The sequence below is a fragment of the Petromyzon marinus genome, chromosome 6 (genome assembly GCF_048934315.1).
Source record: "Petromyzon marinus isolate PM22_M1 ecotype Great Lakes invasive population chromosome 6, UKy_Petmar_22M1.pri1.0, whole genome shotgun sequence".
Taxonomy (NCBI): domain Eukaryota; kingdom Metazoa; phylum Chordata; class Hyperoartia; order Petromyzontiformes; family Petromyzontidae; genus Petromyzon; species Petromyzon marinus.
Window position 1 is genome coordinate 9,647,397 of NC_133672.1, and position 25,034 is coordinate 9,672,430.

Sequence of the window (25,034 nt, forward strand, 5' to 3'; positions counted from 1 at the left end):
GCATTTCGATGTAAATTATGTGCACATCAAATTACTTCTATAAACATGCATAGTTTGGCAAGTAATGTGATGCAAGTCTAATCGAGCTATATCATGGTGGAACAGCTTGTTATCAAGTAATGTATTTGTTCCTAGAAATAGGTCGTGACAATGACCGCTTAAAAAATCTTGTTTTTTTTTTAAACTAACATTTTAAAGCTGTGCAATAGTTAATATGCTTGTTCTGTTGCTGCCCTTTGACTCTTATTCTGCATGCAAATTGAAACCGGCTGCATTGTTTGTTTCTTTGCTTCAATCGAAAGGGCATCGCGCGCGTTGTTTGGATCAACTAATCCAGCCGCCCGTGTGCCATGTGCGTGTGGTGGAACCCTGCCATTATTCCCGACTCCGGCATGGCACAAAACCTGGGCCATTCTTCCCCAAGAGAGAGAATGTGGGTCAGGTGTCTGGACCAATAGCGTCTACCGTGCCCCCCCCCCCCGCCCGCCCGCCCATGCGTCAGCTGCATGCTCCTAAAAAAAAACATGCCACAGCACAAACACTGCCCGGCCCTGGGATTAAATATGCTCCGCACATCTCGTTTCCACAGCAACCAAACCATCCCCGTTTTTTCGTCTTCTCCCGTGCTGTTACCCACCATCCCTGGCGGCGGCACGATGGAGGAGGGAGGCTGAATGAGCAACTCCGCTGCGGTGCATTTCTCTCCGGTCGTGGATGCACGCGAACGAGCCTCAAAGGTGCGCGAACGCCGAAGCGAAATCTTTGTCATTGGGGCTCTGCGTGCGTGTTCGACCCACCACGACGATACGTGGGTGAATGTCCATGTGCATTTTGTGTGGGTGCGTGATATACTTTTCATGGTGAATGCTGCAGGCTATAAATGGGAATGCACGTCATCTACAGCTTCTGGATTTTGGGTAGATTAATTTTTGTTGTTGCTGAAATATATTTACGCGTGTGATCTTTGAAAGTAATGATGGACTAGTTCTTAGCATTGGATTTACATTCGTGTATTGTTCAGAGTGTATTGTTTAGAGGTGTACTGCATCTGAAAATGAGAATCCTTAAAATTGACGTTTGAATGTCGCCTCTTGCTCAATATCTTGACACAGGCACAGAATTAACTTCAGGGCCTTGTGTGTGTATATATGAACGTTCCTGTGTAAAAAAAAAATACCTGAAGTAATGACTCAGGTTAACGTGAACGTACGTTACATGTTGTTACAGCTTGACAAAAAAGGCTATTTGTGCTCTCAATAGCGCTCTGAGGAAATCGCAGGCTGCATAGCATATCCAATAACCTACAATGTCAATGGGAAACATGACAATTGTACAATATATACAATAGAGGAACCTCTGAACAATGGCGTTTTAAAAAAAAATCGTTCATATATTGTCTACATGTCTTGATGTCATAATAAGCGGCATGAAAATGCTGTCAACCTTTGTGAAATGGAAGCAAATTTGGGATGCGTCTCATTGCCTTCAAACGAGTAACTTGGTGAATGTGCAAGACAAAAAAAGATTGCCCGCTTACTAATTTACCGGTTACATTTAACATGAACAGATTGTCGAGCGGTAGTGCACAAATCGTTGCCTTTTACGATCCGTGGCCATGCATGCAATGATCCGCGGAGTATAAATAGCTCGCGTGTTTGGAGTTCTGGTGGATTTGGCACATTCTTGCTTCGGGGTACAGTGTGAGTTAGGAGATTTCTCCTTTCCTGTTTAAGCCGAGCTGTGGGTGGGTTTTTTTTCTTCCCACACCCCCTTTCTCTTCTTTCTCGAGTCTAGAAGGAGCTGCGACTTTGGTGGGCTGCCTGTGCTGTGTCCCTCATTTTCTCGCGTCTTGTAAGCCCAACCATAGAATGTGCAGCCAGAAGAAGAAAAAAAAACAATAGAGGAGGATAAGAATTGGTTTTCCCCTTTTTTGTCTGGCAAAGGAGGTCCCATGATGAGGTGTTAAGATGTTAAAACACCAAACTGAAACCTTTTGCAAGGAATCATGTCTGCATTAACCACAGATACTTGTGGTGAAAATACAAACAAAAAACATGCTCTGACAGGATATGCATTGTCTTTAGAGCCTCGTCTCAAACAGTGTTAGACCAGAGGACACCAAAAGGCGAACAGCTAGAGGGTCTTTGTAGGCGGATATAGCACGATGTTAGTGCTATTCATGAATTAATACATTATTCACCCACACACCGGCCAGTAGAGTGAGTGGCCCAAATTCTGGTTGGGGGGGGGGGTAGTTGCCTCAGCCCATCATACCTCAGGGATCGATACAATTGGTACCACTTTGTGGAGAAGTCAATATTTTTTGTTCTCGAGAGATACTCACCCCCGCCATAGGAATGCAGGATTTCCTCGGCAGGCTCAGGGCTATAAATAGAAGATGACCACGTCTGCCAATGCTGGGTATTTAAACAAGAAATCACTTTAAATTTTACATGCGGTAAACCCACACAATGTGATGCACTTCATGGTACCCCTCGTGGTTTTGTTGTAAAAAAGGTTGCCTACAACTCATTGCACTCAAAGCTGATAAGATTAGATCTGTCTAGTAATTTAAGAAAAAAACATTGTCTGGAGGTTCCCATGGGCAGAGAGCTACATGGGGCGCTTGAGTTCACAACAGGGAAACCCATGTGAATATTAATGACAGACCTCACTTTACAAGCTTACACAGAGTGGATTTCTCAAAGCATTAATATAATTCCACTCCTTTGAAGCATTCCCATAATATAGATTTGTTTGTAATATTAAATGTATAACCCACACTGATTCACAGTGGTAAAGTATGGTCAAACAACCCTCTCGATCAACAAGGCATTCATGGGAAGGCCTTCATCCAGTAGTGTATTGACAAATGGATTATAAATCAATGTGGATGCAACGCTCACTTAGCAACAGTATATTGTATGCAGTGCCTCTTTCAAAATAATCCTATAGGCCCAGAACATGCATGTACCACCCGAAGTGGCAATTTCTTTATTTGGTAAATGACAGTGGATTACATTACAACGTTTTCAAATTACGAGGTTAGCATATCATTTGCTTTTATTGACCATTTAACGAAAGTTATACAATTGGGTTGTCAGGAAAAACATGCTGTACAGTGGTATAATTGATTACTTAATTGCGAAAATGGGTATAAAAGGTGAAGAGATGAGTGGATGATTTGGTTGCATTTAGTATCATAGTGAGAAATGAGGGAGAAGAAAATATTTTAGAGTTTGCATCCAACGGGGACATGACGAAAATGGAGAAGTCTGGGAAATTGATCCCAATGAGCCCGAATGAGGAAATTAGAAACGATCCTGACTGGATTCTCAAGGACACCCCGAGTTTATTAGAGTCATCTGTGTCATCAGCCAATTTAACACAGGAATTGATCACAGGTGTGTGATGATACAAGTGAGATTTCCAATAACGCCAAAGAGAGGAAACGGCTAAACACATGGCAGTCTGAGACATTTAGACTGGTTTAATAGCAACGGATTCAAATGCCTCGAGAAGCAAAATGCTAATATAACGTATGTCGCCTCTTTTGAGGAATAAAACACAGTGCCATTGTAATGGGGAGTAATTTAAAGTATGGGGGCAAGATATATAAAAAAGAGAGGACAAGTTATCTGAGACCACAAAAAGCACGTGACAGAATCCGTGTGGTATACAAATGAATTCAACGAAAGAAAACTCCGCGGAAATGAATGAGGAAAGAAATGAGAGGACATCGCACAATAACTGAAGATGTCACAGCAAGGCATGGGAGCATGAAAGCAACAAATATGAAGTTGATTATTGGTAGATTGCAGATAGTATCCGCAGAGGCCAAAATAACAATGGAACTCACGATAGAAGGAAGAAAAATGAAAACTAGCGTCGGAAATCAGTGCAGCGTTTTAAAAGCACCCAGACTTAGACGAACTGCAGTATTCTATGGGTCTTTCAGTAAAACCACGTAGATAGAAAAATTATAAAAAAATATCACGACGTTTCGATCGCAACACGAGGCGACGTGTGGGTTGAGGCGATGTGAGTGTGGGTTGAGGCGACGTGAGTGTGGGTTGAGGCGACGTGAGTGTGGGTTGAGGCGACGTGAGTGTGGGTTGAGGCGACGTGAGTGTGGGTTGAGGCGACGTGAGTGTGGGTTGAGGCGACGTGAGTGTGGGTTGAGGCGACGTGAGTGTGGGTTGAGGCGACTTGAGTGTGGGTTAAGGCGACGTGAGTGTGGGTTGAGGCGACGGGAGTGTGGGTTGAGGCGACGTGAGTGTGGGTTGAGGCGACATGGGTGTGGGTGAGGCGACGTGTGTGTGGGTTGAGGCGACGTGAGTGTGGGTTGAGGCGACGTGAGTGTGGGTTGAGGCGACGTGAGTGTGGGTTGAGGCGACGTGTGTGTGGGTTGAGGCGACGTGAGTGTGGGTTGAGGCGACGTGAAGGTGGGTTGAGGCGACGTGAGTGTGGGTTGAGGCGACTTGAGTGTGGGTTGAGGCGACGTGAGTGTGGGTTGAGGCGACGTGAGTGTGGGTTGAGGCGACGTGAGTGTGGGTTGAGGCGACGTGAGTGTGGGTTGAGGCGACGTGTGTGTGGGTTGAGGCGACGTGAGTGTGGGTTGAGGCGACGTGAGTGTGGGTTGAGGCGACGTGAGTGTGGGTTGAGGCGACGTGAGTGTGGGTTGAGGCGACGTGTGGGTTAAGGCGACGTGAGTGTGGGTTGAGGCGACGTGAGTGTGGGTTGAGGCAACGTGAGTGTGGGTTGAGGCGACGTGAGTGTGGGTTGAGGCGACGTGAGTGTGGGTTGAGGCGACGTGAGTGTGGGTTGAGGCGACGTGAGTGTGGGTTGAGGCGACGTGAGTGTGGGTTAAGGCGACGTGAGTGTGGGTTAAGGCGACGTGAGTGTGGGTTAAGGCGACTTGAGTGTGGGTTGAGGCGATGTGAGTGTGGGTTGAGGCGACGTGAGTGTGGGTTGAGGCGACTTGAGTGTGGGTTGAGGCGACGTGTGTGTGGGTTGAGGCGACGTGAGTGTGGGTTGAGGCGAGGTGTGGGTTGAGGCGACGTGAGTGTGGGTTGAGGCGACGTGAGTGTGGGTTGAGGCGACGTGTGGGTTAAGGCGACGTGAGTGTGGGTTAAGGCGACGTGAGTGTGGGTTAAGGCGACTTGAGTGTGGCTTGAGGCGACGTGAGTGTGGGTTAAGGCGACGTGAGTGTGGGTTGAGGCGACGTGAGTGTGGGTTAAGGCGACGTGAGTGTGGGTTAAGGCGACTTGAGTGTGGGTTAAGGCGACGTGAGTGTGGGTTGAGGCGACGTGTGTGTGGGTTGAGGCGACGTGAGTGTGGGTTAAGGCGACGTGAGTGTGGGTTAAGGCGACTTGAGTGTGGGTTGAGGCGACGTGAGTGTGGGTTGAGGCGACATGAGTGTGGGTTGAGGCGACGTGGGGTTGAGGCGACGTGATTGTGGGTTGAGGTGACGTGAGTGTGGGTTGAGGCGACGTGAGTGTGGGTTGAGGCGACGTGGGGTTGAGGCGACGTGAGTGTGGGTTGAGGCGACGTGTGGGTTAAGGCGACTTGAGTGTGGGTTGAGGCGACGTGAGTGTGGGTTGAGGCGACGTGAGTGTGGGTTGAGGCGACGTGTGGGTTAAGGCGACTTGAGTGTGGGTTGAGGCGACGTGAGTGTGGGTTAAGGCGACTTGAGTGTGGGTTAAGGCGACTTGAGTGTGGGTTGAGGCGACGTGTGGGTTAAGGTGACGTGAGTGTGGGTTGAGGCGACGTGAGTGTGGGTTGAGGCGACGTGAGTGTGGGTTGAGGCGACGTGAGTGTGGGTTGAGGCGACGTGAGTGTGGGTTGAGGCGACGTGTGTGTGGGTTGAGGCGACGTGAGTGTGGGTTGAGGCGAGGTGTGGGTTGAGGCGACGTGAGTGTGGGTTGAGGCGACGTGAGTGTGGATTGAGGTGAGTGTGGGTTGAGGCGACATGAGTGTGGGTTGAGGCGACGTGAGTGTGGGTTAAGGCGACTTGAGTGTGGGTTAAGGCGACTTGAGTGTGGGTTGAGGCGACGTGAGTGTGGGTTGAGGCGACGTGAGTGTGGGTTGAGGCGACTTGAGTGTGGGTTGAGGCGACGTGAGTGTGGGTTGAGGCGACGTGTGGGTTGAGACAACGCAAATCAGGTGGTGGTATTAATTGACGACGTATTTGTGAAGCGACATAAAATGGGGAGACGTTATTTGGTGTACAGTAGAACCCCTCTAAACGACGTTAATTAGTTCCTAGAAACTGATCGTTAAGTGATTTGGTCATTAAGCGAAGCATCGAAAGTTACAATTGTTCACCCAAAAAATGGACTTCATAATATTTGAACAATGGAAATTAATGCATAAAGATATTAACAACATTATACGTACATTATATGAACGAAAAGTATGGTTAATCAATGCATTAATTAATATTTAGTGTACCTACAACAGCCCGTCATTAACAGGGGAATGGTCGGTAAGCGAACACATTGGGCTGTATGGAGGCACTAATTTACACTACACTATACACTACACTATACACTACACTATACACTACACCTGGCTCTATGGAGGCAATATACACTACACTATATACTACACTATACACTGGGCTCTATGGAGGTCCGTCGTGAAGCGATTAGTCGTTAACAGGGGTGATCGTTAAGAGAGGTTCTACTGCATGACTGTAATTTGAACAATTATATACCCATTAGTGTAATATACGTGTACAATGTTCACATGAATAATTAACAACTAAATAATATTCTTGGTTCTTTCAGTAAAGTCATGTAGAAGGGAAACAATAAAAGAATAAAAATATAAAACAATACAATTCTCACGACGTTTCGACTGCAACACAAGCAAAACCACAGCAAGACAATTTTCGAGTGTGAAAACCACAGCAAGACAATGTTCTTGCTGTGGTTTTCACACCAGATGATGATTGCTTGTGTTGCAGTCGACACGTCGTGAGGATTTTATTGTTTTATATTTTTATTATTTTATTGTTTCCCTTCTACGTGACTTTACCGAAAGAACCAAAATATGAATCCCTGCAGTCACGAAAGCTTTAAAACAAAACTAAATAATAGTCAAACGAGTGGACAACCAAAAGTAAGCATGATGATGATGGGGTGCTTTCTGAAGGTCTATTTGTAGACTTAAAGCAACTGCAGTACCTATGTACCTGAAGAACAACATGTTCAATTAGTGCACATTTCCTGTCATGGCATAAGGATTGGGAACATGGACTTTGAAAACGTGAAGCAAAAGCTGATAATTACACAACAAACATTGGGAGGGAATGCATTCTTGGAATAACACCGAGAGATAGAAACGGCTGGAGTATATACAGAGACATCACATTGATTTTGAAGAAAAGCAGCCTTGAGCAAAGCACATCCTGAGGCCGGTTCTAGACTTTTAAAGCCACAAGAGGGAAGCACCCGAGAAGACTCTGAGGATACAACGACGAGATTAGCTCGTGCTTAGCAGTGACAGGCATTTAGTGGCGCCACAGGTACATGAGAGATGATCACGAAGTGGGAAGGCTTTCATCCAGCAGTGAATAGACCATGGCTGTTGTTGTTGTTGCTGCTGCTGCTGATGATGATGATCATGATAATGAAAAATGTTTCATCTCAGATGGTATCACCTTCTTCTCTGAGCCCACACGAAATAAAATAGACTGTCGACTGATTTGGCACCGGACGTTTAATGTCACCTTCCAGGGTCGTTTCAGCCGCCCTGTAATATGATCCTGTGGGCTGCGGTTGTAAGTGCTCACTTGAAGAAAACAGATCGCGTTTTTCCCTTCATTACCGCCACGACCCCGCCAGCAAGCAGGGATCTTGCTGGTAGGATCGTCCACGCTGTCGATTGCGTTCCGTCCTACCTCCAGTGGCAGTGTGTGTGTGTAAGTTTCTAATGGGGTCGAATGTCCGTCCGCCTGTCCTCACATGGGAGTATCAAGAATTAAACAGCAAATATAAACGGCAGCCCATTTTTCTTGTTGCTTATATGTCACCCTTTCCGTGTGAGGGTGACCCACTCAAGTTAAGAGAAGGCACAATTTGAACGGTGATGTGATGTAAGAAGAGGATAATGTGAGGCATTTGGTTGAATATGGTAATCCAGGGCTGGTGATGTGTCAACAGCAGTGATGCCATGTGATAATTGCGCAAGGCTCGGATAATGTGAGGCCAGTCAGTGGAATACGGTAATCCAGGGTTGGTGGTATTTAAGTCTGTAAAGAAAGGTTATCATGAAGTGGTGTGCAACAGTTTCTTAAAGCGCTGTAGAAATGTAATTAGAAAATGGCAGTACCGATTAAATATGTGTTTAAACTAAAGTATTAAAATCCCACCCACCCAATACAATGCAGATGTTATTATAACCATAGAATGTCTATTACATCTCTCTTTGGGTGAATTTGAGCATATAAATGGCAATTGTTATTATATAAACCGTATACTTGTGCGTAATTTGAATATTGTTTTAGCATCACGTTTTGACCTCTGCAGATTTATTTCTGATGAAATTTCGTCGTAACTGGCAACTTTTTTTTGTACCCGTGGCTACACACAACGGGAAGGGGAGCAGAGTCAATTATATAATTAATTGGCAAAGAAAAAAAAGGACATGAAATGGAAGAGATAAACAAAATGTGGGAAATAAGAGGAAGAGGATGGTAGGAATTGAGAAACAGGAGCAAAAGGTCAGGAAGGTCGAGGGGAGGGAGGAAAAGGCGACATCAGCGCCTCGACTCTGCGCACAGCAGCGTCTGTTTTCACAGGGGGCGGCGGAGAGAGGTGAGGGATTCAGAGTGGGGGTGGCCACACACAAGCCGCGTGTTTTTTGGGAGGCTTCAGCTAATTTAGATGTACAGTACTGTGTATCGAGTTTGCGTCGCTGTGTATGAGAGCTGTCAATCGGTAACATCTACGTGACATCATTAAGTGAGCTATAATAGCGCACACACACAAGGAACTGCAATTTACATCTTACGTCACTTAGTGGCTGCCTTTTTTTTATTAACGTACAGTAGTAGTTATTTCCCATTAAATCAGGAGAGGTGAGTTTGATTCCTGCTAGTATCAGTGGCGAGTGACATCTGAACTGGTCCTGCGCATCCACCCACACCGACCAGTACTGGTGATGAATAGTCAAAGAGCCGCATGACTGACACGGTGTGGAGAGGTCATCATCCAGCAGCGGATCGTGAAAGGGCTGTAAATTATGTTATGATAACGAATCAATGTCTATTCACATGAACAAGTCTCCTCCCCGTGGCTGTGTTTTTCTATTACACGCTTTTTATTCACTCACTCTGTCTGTTGTCGCATCCTCAAATCTTGCAACTCAATTTTAATCCACTTCCCAATGTGGTATCGACTGAAAACTTGGTTTACTTATGTCATACTGATGACAATACAATATTCTATCGTTAAATTTTTAAAAAAATATTTCAAACATTTTTTTATATGTAATGTTTCGACTTGGGTCGAATTGTCTACGCTCAACTGACGCTGGCTGTAAATAACCACGGCCCCCTTACGTTGTGGCAAGTCTCGGGGCCACTTCCTTTGAGTCGTGGAGTTCTTCCATTACTAGTAGGGTACATTTCATTAAAGCGTGTTTTTTTTAAGTTGCTTTAAATATTACTTATTACACAGCGAGCAGCACGGCGCAGCATCGTTTGCTGTCCTTCCCTCGCACCTCCCATTAGCACGGTTGGCTTCGCACGGTGCGAAAGAAGTTCAACACACGTGCATGGCGCAAGCGAGTTGAATGCCGCACACCCACGGTGCCGTGCAGCACGAGGCTGCCTCCTGTTGGCAGCACAGCCCCTGAGACAATCCTGTGCTCCCACGCCATGGCACGCATTCCCGAGAAATGTGGGATCATTTAGACCAGTGGGTTCCCAACCTTTCTGATCCTGCGAAGCGCTGCCAACCCGCAAACAATTTTCGCAGACCAGCATGCAGTGAATAATTAATACAGTGGCTTGTGAAGAAGAAGAATTATTATTATCTGCAGCGAATTATTTGGTGATGCTGCGTTGGCAGTGGTGCACAAGCACAATTAACAAAAAGCACACCTCACACGTTCGTCAGTAACAACGTGCGGCCTTCATACGAAATATACATATACCTAATTGCTGACGTTTCGGGCAATGACCCTTCTTTAAAGCAATCTAGCTCTCTGGCCTGCCTATGCGCAATGGAGGCGGGTCATTGAAGGGTTCATTCTTTCTACTCTGTTTAAAAATAATGTACTGACCTCTACCAATGACATAAAATACGAATACAGTATAGTTATCTACTGTCCAACCCTTTGTAAAATCCATTGCTGGGTGAAGGGCTCTCTCACCTGAGTTGGTCATGGGGGTGGTTTGACCATACCCCGGTATTTCTTTTTACACTGTATCAATGATAGATTTTTGCTGTTGTAATGATTGATCTGGTACACGACCTGTGGGAGTACTGCAGGCGCGTTAATGCTTTACCACCACGCTTGTGGGAGATGGCAGCAGAAAGTTGCGTAACGTAGAGACCCCCAGATACCGTCCGGGCATTCAAACGCTTGTGAACTAGGAATGAGCCATACGCTTTGATAATTAGGTATGAACAAGTTACGCTTGCCTGATCTGCTTTTGAGAAGGCCCGTATGGTTGTACTAATCATAATCTGTAGCAGAATTCGCTATTTTAACCAGTGTTGTTGTGTAAAGTACAACAATACAGGGTGGTCCAGATGTCTCGTGACTCGTAATTAATTTACCCCAAAAATGTTTTTTGCTTTGCATATTCATTTTCGTTTTAAAGAAACTTTACTTTATTTTTTTTATTTAGAGAATAAAATGGGGGTACAAGAAATCTGGAGCACCCTGTTGTACCGCACTGTTAAATAGTTCGTGCATAAGTCAGCTATCACAATTATACTCTTTGGTTCTTTCGGTAAAGTCACGCTGACGCGTCAGCAATTCTCCTGCTGTGTTTGTCTCACCTGATGACGGTTGCTTGTGCTGCGATCGAAACGTCGTGATCTATTAATTTTCGTTCTCCGTGACTTTACCGAAGGAACCAAAGAGTATGGATTCCTGCAGTCACGAAAGCTTCAAATGAAGATATCTCAATTACATTTACCACCCTATTTCATCACAATCATCATCATCATCCAGTGTTCATCCACCGTTGGGTGAAGGCCTCGCCACGCTGCGACTATCATGACGTCAGAATCCATCTCACTCCTGCACGTGCTCATCTCATCGCCCCACCTCCACGGCGCTTCTCGTCTTGGGCACTTCCTCTCCTCTCACTGCCACTTTGCCTACAGTCTCAACCATCGGCCACGTCACCCTTTCTAGAGTGCCACTTACTCTCCGTAACAGCCAATATCCCAGTAAGCATGGGGACCATTGGGCCGATGTTGGCCCAACGGTTCCAACCACATGCTGACGTTGGCCCAACGTTGTGTTTACTGGAATCGTCTCTCAAATTCTCTTTCCTTTCCATCTTTCTCTTCTTTCAGTGTAATTCCCAGCATTGCATTTTACTGTACTGTATAGTGAAAAGTAAAGACTAACATTTGCCAGCCTTTTTTTATTAATCCATTACTTGATGAAGAGCTCCCAGCGTGATGTTGGCCATGGGGTTTGCTTGATCATGCTTCACCACACTGGTTAGCGTGGCCTGCTGAATTATAGCGGGGGAGGGGTGAGGGAGTGGGCGCCACAAAACAAGTTCAGATATTACCGTACTTGGAACAAATGTGAGCCTTGGTAGGGAATGGAACTCAGGTTACCAGGCGTTAACCACTGTGCCACCGCCCTCCCTATATACTGAATGCAGTATTTACACACACCGTGTTACTACTGTAAGTTGCAGCGATGTGTGCCCCATGTGCTGACCACACGGCCATAATTAACAAACCCGTGATGGAGGCTGCCCTGTCCAGCCGAGACTATGCATAATGTCTCTTCATTATCCACCTCCTCACTCTCACGTCAGCTCGGTGTGCCGTGAATGAGAGAGAGGCCACCAACGTACGGTGCTAAAGGGGAACGAAGATAAATTATGGTTAGTCCATTGGGGTCTTAGGCGTAATTGTGGCCTGCTAATGCGTAGACATGTGATACATTGATCGATTGTTTTTTTTCTCCGCAACAATCAGCTGTAATACAATGAAGGTATATATATGGAAAATAACCTTCACTAAGTCATCCAACATTTGTTTCAAATTCAGCTGATGGTAATGTTATACATTAAGAGCTTAGTAACCATGGTAATGGTGGCATTATGTTTGAGCCAAGTCAGGGATTATATTGTGTAAGAACACCTATTGCAAGATAATATAGTAACTCTAGGCTCACATTTATAATTGGATTATATTTTCACCATATAATTATTCATGTGTTTTGGCATTTTTGTGTGTTTTTAACTACATAAAACTATTTACATGGAGTGGTGAATTAATCTAAACTTTTGTTTTATTTTACCAGCTAAGGCGCACTGACAGCTATATAGCTCTTTTTTTAGAAGTGACCTGGCCACAAATGATAGCTCAACGAAGTGGCTTATCGTTTGGAAATGTATAGCAGCCAGATACTCTAAGTGCATTTTTTGAAATGTGGAGAAAAAACCAGAGGAGCCGGAGAAGAATCCATACAAACTCAAAATATACAACAGGGTCGGGATCAAACCCATGTCCTCCTGCATATCAGGCGAGGTAGTTAATATCTGGCCAGAACTAACATTAGTCGCGATTGATATTCGAATTGGTCCTACACACCCCTCATCAACCCACACTGAGAAGTGTGGTGAAGTATGGTCAAACCACCCCATTAATGGCTCTGCATGAGTAGGCCTCCATCAGGCAGTGCATTTAGAAATGTCACGGGTTTTTTTTTAAGCACTCTTATTGTAATGATTTTCATCAAATATAAACAAAATTGCATAAAATAGCCACATTTTATTTATCAAATGTTAGGCATTGTATTTGTCACGATCATACATTGGTGCTCACTGATGTGGCTAGCGATGAAGTGTGATTTACATAATCTGGTGAGGGTCTTATTGTTATCCTGTCAGTATATTTGAACTGGCTTATCGAACAGTGATGATATCACTATTAATTGGTAGCCTATGTCAGTTGGCTAATGGGTATGGTATGTCGGTATGTCACCGTGTAATTGAAGGACGCTGAATGTGCACAGACTGTAGACCGTAAAAAGGTGTCTGTGGGGGGCTCCCTGCTCCCCCACCCTCACCACTACCCAGAGCCCTCCTCCCAGCACAGCTCAGCCCTCTTTAGTCCTATTATAATTAACAGAAAGAGCAAAATAATTTTAAAAGAAATACATTTCTTACAACCCTATAGCATTTTGAGGGAGGGCTTAGATTAACCTTTTTTGCTTAAACATGAGCAGCTGAATGTGGCGGTCTCTAGTGGCTGCAGGGGTCACGAGAGCCCATTCAAAAAATATATGCAAGACAAAAAACATCGATCATTACACTCTTGATCCTATCCAAAAATATTAATCGTATATTTAATCATGCAGCAGTGGCCATATCCGATTAGAAAATAGGACATACTATCATCTTCTTTGGTTCTTTCGGTAAAGTCACGTAGAATGAGAATAAAATATTTATTTATCAATTTATTATTTTATTCTCATTCTACGTGACTTTACCGAAAGAACCAAAGAAGATGAATCATTGCAGTCACGAAAGCTTTAAATCGAAAAGGACATACTATCTATAAACACACTGCTCGTACAATATACTGTAAAGTATACACAAATTGTACTAAAATTGAAGAGGGCAAAATGGGCAGTTGTTTTTCTTCCGATTATGAATTAGAGTTGAAGGGAAAGCCACGTGACATGAACCCATTACATACAACATATGGTGTATGAATCTACAGAATGTGAGATGCATCTTTATCTCACATTCCTTCGTGTTGTTTTATGGAAGGGGTGAAGGTTACCAGTTTAGCCGTCAACAAAAAAACACATCAGATAACTTTTACATATTATTTTTTATGTAAGCTTAAAGCTTTGACCGTAACGTGGCTACTTGCTGCGTATTTCTTATTCAGTTAGAGAGAAGAGTTTCCTCTGAGAAGGCTATATATGTTTTCATCAGTGCAATCAAAAGGCTCGCGTCAGCAGCATTTTAAGTGCACATTTATTACCCACCCTAACCATCAGTTACGCTGTATAACATCTTGAAAATGTTGGCTGTCATTAATAATCCAAACATGTCAAAGTGTGTTTCTGTATACAAAAAAGAACCACAGCTGTGATTTTAAATTGTATTTCCAATTTTATTCTCCTGGTAGCGTCAGGTTTTTAAAAAATATATATCCTGTATAGTTTTGTTTTCTTTCTCAAAAATGTCCCGATTGTAAAGAATCCTTCAGACACGATGACAACCGCCACCTTGTTAAGGAACATTTCACTGAAGCAGATATCATCTCAAGACAGTCGCATTTAAACTTTGGCCAATGAAGTGCAAAACCAAAATTAATATGATGGGGTGTTTTGTGTGTAGTCATTGGTGACCAGGCTGAAACCATCAACCTGCGACACTTGAAAACCTGGGTTAATCACATGCGGTCACCTCAATTCAAATCCAGGCCTCAAACAGTGCCAGCCCGGAACTTTGAACTCTCAACCAACCTGCCACCTTCCTAACAGCATCGGTACAAAGTTCTAAAAAAAGAATGCAGATGCTTTGCAGTGACTGTTCACCAGCAACGACAATAACTAATAACAGCAGACATTCACGGGATGTTACGAACTCTGATTAATGTTTACAGACATCTGGAAAATACGAACGCAATTTAGAATTTGGCTCGAGATTTATTTGAAAATGTAACTTGAAAGTAAGTGTTGTTCTACTGAGAAAAAATAATTATTGGGGTTTGTTTTCATATGCTTGGGGGCTACAGTTAAGAAGTGACCTGTAAAAGAGATTGCAAGAATTGAACATTGCATGGCAATGTGCTCGTAATATTTTCTGGCTGGAAACACTGATGGCTTGAATGTCACTGACTTAGGAGGCATCACTGTTCGAGTTCATTATTTATTCATATATATTGCGTTCGTTGTGCACTTGAGCAACAAAGATAATGCAATTTCAATTACTTCCCTGACTCGTGAGTGGACTTAGCTTTTTCAACGATTTGACATACTATGAAGTGCTGTGAATTATAACTGTAAAAGTGTTATTTTTAAAGTCTATAATTGCACCATATATATTTTTTTACAAAGTTTGCATACAATGTGTTTCATTGCCAATAAAAATACACTCGTAAATTTTGGCAGTGGATTTTTTTTATCCGTTTGTGTTTGTACTGCACTGCACTGCCATATTGTGTTGAGTGTGTACCAGTGACGGTAAAAAGAGCACAGTAACTTTCTATTCAATTCACGTGAAAACGTTCTCCGGCAACAAGATAGTTAACACATATAGTACAAGGTAAATAAAAAAAGACAACGGTGATTTTGGACAAAAACAGTATGGATATCAATGATTCCTTAAATAATTATATACGTTCACGTTTAATGCCAGTATCATTGATGCGGGCGCCTCTCACAATTGCTAGCTCGGTTAATTCTGAGACTAATTGTATTGCCCGTACCTTAGTCGGCAGCCTGAGCCAAAGGTCTGCCATCGACTTTGAATTATGTCATTCCGTTTGCCTCTTTAAATATTCTGTGCGCTTGCTGAGACTGCACCGGGTCGCCACCCTGCATTGTGCGTCCCCTCTATGGCTGGCAGCTGCTCCGTCCGCTGACAGAAGAAGGCTTTGCCCTTGGTTCTCACGTGTTAACAACACGCGCGCCGTGTGGCTGTCTTATATCACGATTTGCAATATAGTAAATTGCATTCTTTGGATTGTCTTAGCCCCCCCCCACCCCCGACAATGTGGGTATAATGTGGCTTATACGTAAATGTTTTTGAATTGTGTCAATAAGCATGGAATGAGTTGTTGGCCCAGGGCTGTGCTTGCGGTTGACTGTGTTTTGGGGGGCGGGGGGGGTGTTCTGTTTTGTGGACGTCCGTGGCGATTTTAGCCGCAGAGATGTTGTTCTTGCCGTTGTGGCAAGATGTTAACTACCTCGCCTGGTATACAGGAGGCGTGGGTTCGACCCTGACCCTGATGCTTGCTGTATATTTGGAGTTTGCGTGTTCACACTCCCCGTGGTCGCGTGGATTTTTATCCGGGTCCTCCAGTTTTTCCCTCCACATTTACAAACATGCGTTTAGATTGTTTGGCTGCTATACATGTCCTTGTGATAAGCGGCTTAGTTCATGTATTATTTGTAGCCAGGTCGCTTCTGGAAAAATAGTTATATAGATAAGTGGGAATTACCTGGTAAAATAAAAAAATAGCTTAAAATAGTTTCGTTTAGTTCCACGCAGATCACACGGAGGGCGTTTTTTTCCTGCAGATTTTGTTTGGTGAATTTTATCCGAGTCTTCTCGCAAACATTCAGAATCAGAATATGTATTTATACCGGAGGAATTCCTTAGCCCAGGGATCGGTAAACGGCAGCTCCGGAGCCGCGTGCGGCTCTTTAAGGACTGTTTCGTGGCTCCCAGCACTATAATTGCTAAGTAAAAAAAACCGCTCCTAATTATTTTCGATAAACGGTGAACGTCTCCAAGCCCAACAATCATTTGTAATGCGGCATTACAAATCATTGTGCGTGTGCCGATCTTAAAATGATTATTACAAAACAAAATATGGTTTGACGTTATTATTTAAGGACCGTCTTGTATTCACATGCATTACGACGCTCGAAATATTTCGCTTTTTTGTACCGAATTCGAAAAAAAGGTCTCTTGTTATTTTGGCTGCCGACCACTGGTCTAGCCCAATGACTGCGATTGATTACAACGAGATGGGCAAGATGCTCACATTCAGTCCGCTGTTTAAAACATATGAAACTGCTGCCCGTAAAATCACGTAGAAAAATAAGAATATATCTATTATTATTTTTCTACGTGACTTTACCGAAAGAACCAAAGAGTATGGATTCCTGCAGTCACGAAAGCTTCAAATCAAGATTGCTGCCCGTGAGTCTAGAATATTTTGCAGAAATACCCATGCAGTATACAATCCTTATTTACGTACTATATATTTCTTAGCTTTTATATTCCACACCGTGCACTATAACTGTGGCCTTTCTAAAATAGTACTCTACTATATTGTTATATTCAGTAGCTACACGCTGCATTTGTGTAATCTGTTTCTGCAGTCTGCACACGTGCAGCCCCCTGTTGTCGACCCACCGTTGGATGAGGGCCTCCAACGCCGAGTGGAAACGCGGGGATTATTTGACCGTACTGTTGGTCATTGCAGGTTAACGAAGGCGTTGCAGTGAAGCACAGGCAATGGATTTTGTTGCACCGCCCTCTGCTGCTGTACCCACTGCTCCACATGTTAGGCGACTTATTCGCTGGGAATCGCTGCGTGTTGCACATGCGAACTGACCGCGGCACTAAAATCGGGATCGGAATCTTTATTTATCCTGGAGAAATCCGATGAGCTATGAAGATTTTTTTCACAGATGTCCAGTAGTATGGAATCATAGAAGGCGATGCTATCTGTGGGGGATTTGTTTATTTTGTTAAAAAGCCATAAATAATCTCCCACTCCCAGCTAGGATTGCCACTTGTCCTGGTTTTTCCAGTATCATTCTCTCTTTGAGGGAGCTGCGCTCCAGGGAGAGGTCAGAATAATACACCACTCAAAACAATTCGCTTACGTATAGTCCTCATCTCCTCTGGTATTGTGAGATGTTCTTCTTCCCCATGATATGTCCCGTTTTAGGTTGTGTACCCCAGAGGTGGCAACCCCCACTCCCAGCGCTTGCGGCTCTTGCGAAGGGAGGCTGCGCATCGACCCATCCTACCTCCCTGCCCGTGGCTGCCCTCTCGGCTGCCCCCTTGGGATGGAGGCTCCTGCTGGAATGACCTCGGAGGACTATGCAGAGCAACACACAGAGGTAAGCGCCTATCCACTTGCCCGAGTGCGGCGAGTGCGGCGAGTGCATTTGTCGCTGCATGTGTGCGAGGCACATCGTGTACTGGCATATGTCGACGCAGTTTATCAGCTGGTTCGGCAACCAGATCATGTGAAATGTATGAGTTTCATGCCAACCTTATATTTATCATGTTTGTGGATTTGTATACCACCAGGTACACGTCCAACCCATGCCGTATTCTCCAAATTGTTAGACGTACTTTCCCCCCATCCACGTGTCCCCCCCCCCCCCCCCATATTTTAAGGCAAAACTTGGGGGTGCGTCTCATAATCTGTTAAGTGAGACCAAATATGTAAGCCTCTATCAAGAGTGAATGGGGCACAAGTTTGGGGTGTTTTACTTTACTGAGCATCGTTTAATGTGGAGAATGCGGTATTGTGCTAATTTTGCTCATTTTGCCACGGCAGACATTGTAAAAGTGAAGTCATTGACCTATCTCAGTTGTAACGGTAATGAAGAGGGCACATTCTTGGTATTTTATGTTTATGATTCTTTCAACAATTAATATTTTAGTCCCAATTTAATCCAAGTTTGGTCAGTTGGATAATGCAAATTATATATTTTTTATTCACAACGAATGCAAATAAAATACAATGTCTCGAATTAAATTGCGAAGTTTTGTGTTGAAAATGGTAAACAGTACATTGATAACGTGTACACGACTGCATGTATTTTCAGATACAAAGACTTCAAATATATTTGGAAACGAAACATCATCAGGAAGACAAGGAGATGGCAAATATAAGATTCATTACCAAAGATATGAAGTCGCCCTCTCAACCCCACAATCTTGCAGGAAACAACTTGGCGCTGATGGAAAACAAACTTATGCCACTGCACACTCTTGGGTCTCCGGGCCACGAGACGGATGCGAAGGCTTGCACGAGTAGGCAAATACGAGGAGAGCCTGGCATTGATTTCAGAGCCGTGTGTGGCACGGACAATGCTCACGGCCTAATGGACGGCACGTCGGAGCCAGTCGATCTGTTAGCTGCCAATTTGGAAGGAAACTTGCTGGGCTTGGCAGATTTCGCTTGGCACACCTCAAACACGAACGCAACCCCGAGTAGTGGGGTCGGCACCAAAGCTGATGAATCCGTGGACGGGCTTCTCCTGGACAAGGAGGACGCGGGTCTCGGCGGTCTGGATGATGGTGCGGGCGACACCAGCTGCTACGAGCGGCCGCCGCCCGTGTCGACCTCCGGGGCCGACTGGCGCGCCGTGCTGAGCCTGCCTGCCCTGGAAGGGTGGCTGCGGGACGCGGCAGGCAGGGTGAGGGCCCTGGCGGACTTCATGGGGAGCGACGCGCGGCGAGCCACGCACCACGTGGACGCGTGCCTCATACAGCTGAAGGTATAATGCGCGTGCCCCAGTCCCACACAGCGCCACGCTGGTACACACTACAATAACAGCACAGCGCTTATGTCAGGTTAAGTGCACTTTTTGGCCACGTGAAGTGTGCAAGGCTCGCTGCTGGCAGGAGGAAATGGGACAGACGGGTCTAGGTGAGCACCTATGAAGCCTGACACTCTCATGCACACGTTCATAGCCTTCCCACGCTGTGTCGATCCATGGGGTTTTTTGGCCATACTTCAAAAACGCTGGTTGGTGGAGGCGGGGAGTTTGACGTAAAAGCATTGAAGTACCGTACAGCAATTAATTTTATTACACTGCCCCCTACTGCACACAGTGTTACACCAGCCCACAGGGGATTATTGTGTCCGTCCGTCCGTCGTGCATCCAAAAATGAGAGGGGTGGGGCTGGGTGGAGAGGGGAGGGTGGGGAGGGGCTGGGTGGGGAGGGGCTGGGTGGGGAGGGTGGGGCTGGGTGGGGGGTGAGAGGGGTGGAGCTGGGTGGGGAGGGGCTGGTCACCCCGTGGTGCCCTTATAAAACTCAACGTGTAACCTACTCACGCCGGCTTGTGCCCGCCCTCACAGTCGGGCATATTTGCGGTATACACCACGCCGCCGTTGACCCTGGCCATTGACCGAGCAACCCAATGTTCCTACCAGCTCCCTCCGCAAGAATGTGTTTGGTGACGAATAGATGCGTCTAAGTCTGAAGTTATTTATTTCAGTACTTCCCCATTCGACATCACTGACATACACATTCATGCAGTCCGTTTTAAACAAGAAATGTGCCAATGATGCTATACAGTTTAACTTTTCTTGACAAGGTGGCATGCTAGAATACAATTATGTAATCTCTTTAGTTCAATTTCCCACATGGTCCATGTTCATTTTATGTGCAGTTAACTTTAAATTTCAGGGCCTTTGCAGAGGTCTCCTAACTTCTCAGGGGATTTTCTGTGAGCAAAAGTCATTCCCTCTGGCGCTGTCCTACCAGACAGTCTCGTCCCTTCACCTGATGAAGGCCGCTTGTGTTGTGGCCGAAACGTCGTGAGAATATTATTGTGTTATTTTATTTTATCAATTTATTATTTTATTCTCATTCTACGTGACTTTACCGAAAGAACCAAAGAAGAGAAAAGTCATTCCATTTCATGAAAAATTAACTCTACTTGGTTTGAGTGATGGGGCTAGTGCGTGCATGTCGTTCCATGAGACACACACACACACCTCTAAGCGATCAATAATTTCATTAAGGAGCGTGCAGAAGCCACACCTGCTGTAGATCACGGCTCATTATTGCTCCAGTGATTTACTTGGCAGCAGCCAAGGCCAACATTTTACAGCCAAAATCAGGGCAGGTTAAAAATATTCTACGTGCAATGCTTTAAAAGCACACACTGGGCTAAATATATTTCTAGAATAACACAGGAACACAACAAACACGGGAAGCTGATAAAAAAACACCTTGTTTTGAGGGAAGTGTACCCCTTTTAGGAAATATACAATGGCATGACTTCGCAATGCAGACACACGATCATTATTACGTGCTTTTATTTTATTTCCACTACGGATTTCTGCACTGGTAACCAGCCATTTGCTTTTGCAATAAGTCGCTTTAAGATTTAAGTTTGGCCAGTTAACTTTTAACTTTTTAATTCAGTCCTGTGTTTATTTGGGCTTAACTTTGCATTTTTCTACTTTTACTTGGAGGCTGTTTTATTTATTTTGGCTATTCCATTATGTTTTGCTCTACCTCTGTCAGTTTGTGTAATTTCGCTGTCTTGTATTGTTTGCATTCAGAAACTGGTTTGGAGTACCATGTATTTATTTTACCCAGGTCTCTTGGAAAAAAGACGTCTGACCTCCAGAGGCGTTTTTTGGTTATACATAAAAACTGTCTTACATGATACTTTTAAGTTTCCCTTTAAAAATGCTAATATGGGATTACATTGTCACTTCCTGAATCGTTTGTCAGTGTCACAGCACTCTTACTCATCCCAGTGGCCTGACTTAATCTGACCTCCTCTTAAGAACCACGGGAAGTATCTTTTTTTGGGGATGTTCACATCTCAAGCTCTTTCAAGTGTGGGTACCATTCCATTTACCTGCAGACACTGCTCTTCTGCCCTTATGATGTGTTAGAAATACCCTATAATTGTGCGTTCATATGCTATACCTTATCATTATACCTGGTGTAATTGAGAGGTGTAATGATTCACCCCGTGGAAATTCAACAAATTGCCATTCGGGATCGGTTTCGATGCAAGGATCGATTATTTTTCCTAACTTGTGGCGAACGGATTGGCCACTCTTGCCTGGAGGGGTCACATTTACAAATGACTGTACAGTGAATACCACGTATATTGATTTAATCTTACGCACACAAGCCCGTGCGTGTGTCATGAGCTTAAGAATTTATGCTAATCGGCCAATTAATGCATTGTTATACCTATAAATTGTAAACTATATTGACTCCTTGTGCATATGAGTTTACATGTGTGCATATGCGTACGTATGCAGCCCTGTTGGAAATGCTTGGATGAGGCCCTGTCCATGCCATGTGGGTCATGGAGGTTACTTCACGACACTGGTCAGTGTGGGTTGGTGAAGGTGGGGGAGCATAGATGTCGTAGGATAGAAGTAGAGGACAATTGATCTTCCTGCAACGCTCTCTGCTGCTGACCCTGTAGCTCTGCAGCCCTATGCTCAGACTGGCTCTTTATCCATGCTCAATCCCCTTTGCTTAACTCGCAAGATCTGATGGTCGCATTCCAGGTGATTTAGTCAAAGGGCAGACCTTTACTTTCCACAAAATAACTTAATAGCCGCAGCCATAGTGAGATGTATACTTGATGTGGTGTGCAGGGTGCGGAAATATTTTCCAAAATCGCTGAACTGGACAGACCCGGGCTGAAATTAAGCCCTGGTCATAGCAACATCCAGTGATGCATGCGTCTGTATCCGTGTGTACACATTGTGTTAAGGATGGAGGAGCACACATGGGCTCACTGTCACACAGCAGAAGCATCGACTTGAGTTCAAAGAGCCTTCGTTTAATCAGGGGAATGTAGCAAAAAGCCTGGCAGTGCGGTGCGACCCTGTTGGGAATAAGCACGGTTCACAGGATAATTTACACAGACTGCACCGCGAGGCCTCGGAGCATTGTAAATGTGAACTTTGCCCACCGCTGGTGCAATGTGTTCGCGTCCTGCTGCTTCCTAATGCTCTTTTTAGCACTGCAGCTGAACGTGCTCTCCACGTGTGTGTTTTGTATTAGCAAGCACTCTGAATGTGCTTTTTGTAACACAGTACTGCGGGGTCGACTTTGGCCTTCATCCCTCCAGAGTTGATCAAATGATTACCACATTGTGGCAAGTCAACAGTGGTTGTCCTCTGCGTAGACTTACCTCCCATCTCGCCATAGGAATGTGGACTTTCCACCACTGGCTTTGGGTTGTTAGCAAAACATTGGTGACATCTCATGAACATTTGAGCAGGAAATCGCTTTGGCAGTAATGCTTTGTGTTCAGTTCGTGCTTTGTTTTTATCTTGAAATATAATGTGATACTGTGTTGTGTATTTAATTTCCTGCCGCACTCATTAACAATTCATGACATGCACGCATAAAGTGCATGCATATGCATCTATAAACATGATACACATATATAAAACATTATGCTGTGCAGCGTTTTCAGTGAATTAAATCTAAATTGCATTACTGCAGCCTTGATTAAATATCTCCGTTCGCTTCGCACAACACTCGTCAATTGAAGACGTGGCGTTGACACGCACACGTATTACAGCGCTCACCGCCGAGTGAACGTGTTTGGTAGGGCAGTGTTCTCTGCGCGTTAATAGCGCACTCCGTATGGAGATGAGGATATCCAAAGGGGCCATCTGTTCCCTGGAATTTTCAAGCTCGTACCAAGCAACCGATTTTAACAAAGGAGCCCCCAGCTACACAGGCTCTCGCACTTGGCCGTGTAGCCGGCTTAACAGTGCTGCTGCCAAGAATGGGTTAAAGGGCCTATGCAAAGCAGGGTGGCGTGGGAGGCAGTGAAGGACTTTCAAAGTGGCCGGTTCAGGGTTGTTTTCTTCTTTTGCTGCTGCTATGGGGTGTCACGTGGATTTAGATGTTATGGTTTTGAATTGCTCCTGAAAAGAACACAACCGAGAAGAGAAATGTGAAGTTGTTGGTGAATGATTGTTCAGTGCTAGCATGGGATGGAAGAAATAGTTATTTTTTTTTAAATATGGAACTTTGTCTTCCTGGACTTACAGTTTTAGCCTGAAATCGAGGAGAGGTGGGAGGGCTGGGAGCCTGAGGCAGAGCGATGGGAGCCCCTTAGTAAAGGCAATGAAAGGAATAATAGCATCAGCTGGGACCCATTTGTCAAGAAAGTGGAGTAGTAAAGGACTGCCCTCCACAACCCTTGCCCACTTTTAAAAACCCCCCTCTGCCAAGCATGGGTTCTCAAGCCGCAGTGGAAAGTGACAGCTCTGAGTTTAAATGCTTGGCATCTACGGGATTTTGGGCCAGAGTTCTTGTGCCCATCATTCACCAATCCCCGCATTGACAAGCGCGGTCAAGTATGGTCAAAAGTGCTCCATGAATAACACAATTTAGAGAGGCCTTCATCTGGCACTTGGTCGATAAAGGCCTGTGAGCCATTGTGTTAATGCCAGGAAGTTTTCTGGAATGCTGATATTTAGAATTCGGTAAGGCCGCGGAAATTGTGGGGCTATAATTGCGTAATTTCACCTCTTGGTTAGTATTCGCTTCATGTCGGCAGCATCTGGCAACTATTTGATTCACAATGTATTACCAAGGGCACCCCATTCTGTTCGTTACCATGAAATCAGAAATTGTGTCCTCAAGTTATTTTCCCCACAAACTTGGTGAAATGGTAACGTAAACATCAAACATGCTGACCTTTCATCAATTTATCTTCAGGATTTTCTTTTTACATTAAACACTTTATGCACAATAATGCAACCTTGTTTGAAATTACTACCATATGTATACCAAAAAAAATATTCAAGGAACAGAATGTCAACAAGGAAAATGTCTGTCCTGTAGTATATCGCAAGCATGCTGTGTGGCCCTGTTATAGTTCGTGTATGCTTGCACTACAGTTTATGAGAAATAGTGTTGCTGTTTACTAAGCGTTTCCTTTAGAGCTGGGATGTCCTATTACTCTACCGATGATTGGTTGATTTACTCAGATAGCACGGATATAGTTTTGAAAAAAAAAGTATCGTGTTTGTGAGGAGCCAGGACGGGTTCAAATATCGTTCATCACTGACGATAGCCGTGGCCGGGAATCAAACTCAGGTCTCTGGGTTCATAGGGCAGTGTGCTAACTGTGCCACCGCCCCATCCCAAAGACATTAACGCATATTTTCAAAAATCTACTGACAACGGAGCGGTTTCAGATTAATTATAATAAAGTTCCCATTTTAAAAAAATCGCATGCAATGTGTTTCCCCCCCCCCCCCCCCCCATTCAAACACATGCCATGGATTTGCACAAAGCAGTAGCAGATACTTTGAGCCAAATTCGGCGGAGCTGCTCTTGACAGCACAATGCGGTGAGAACGATTGTAGCG

General features: G+C 44.6%; 1 protein-coding gene across 2 annotated transcripts in view; it reads left to right on the plus strand.

Moving 5' to 3' along the window:
- The first annotated feature begins 12 nt into the window (after window positions 1-12).
- The window catches only part of LOC116939539 (uncharacterized), an 82,697-nt gene continuing 57,675 nt past the window's right edge, over window positions 13-25,034 (plus strand). For both annotated transcript variants that reach the window (XM_032948054.2, XM_032948055.2), the window contains exons 1-3: window positions 13-737; window positions 17,859-18,033; window positions 18,751-19,425. In XM_032948054.2, coding sequence (XP_032803945.2) covers window positions 715-737; window positions 17,859-18,033; window positions 18,751-19,425 — 873 coding nt within the window. In that variant the 5' untranslated portion in view covers window positions 13-714. The remainder of the gene's footprint in view (window positions 738-17,858; window positions 18,034-18,750; window positions 19,426-25,034) is intronic.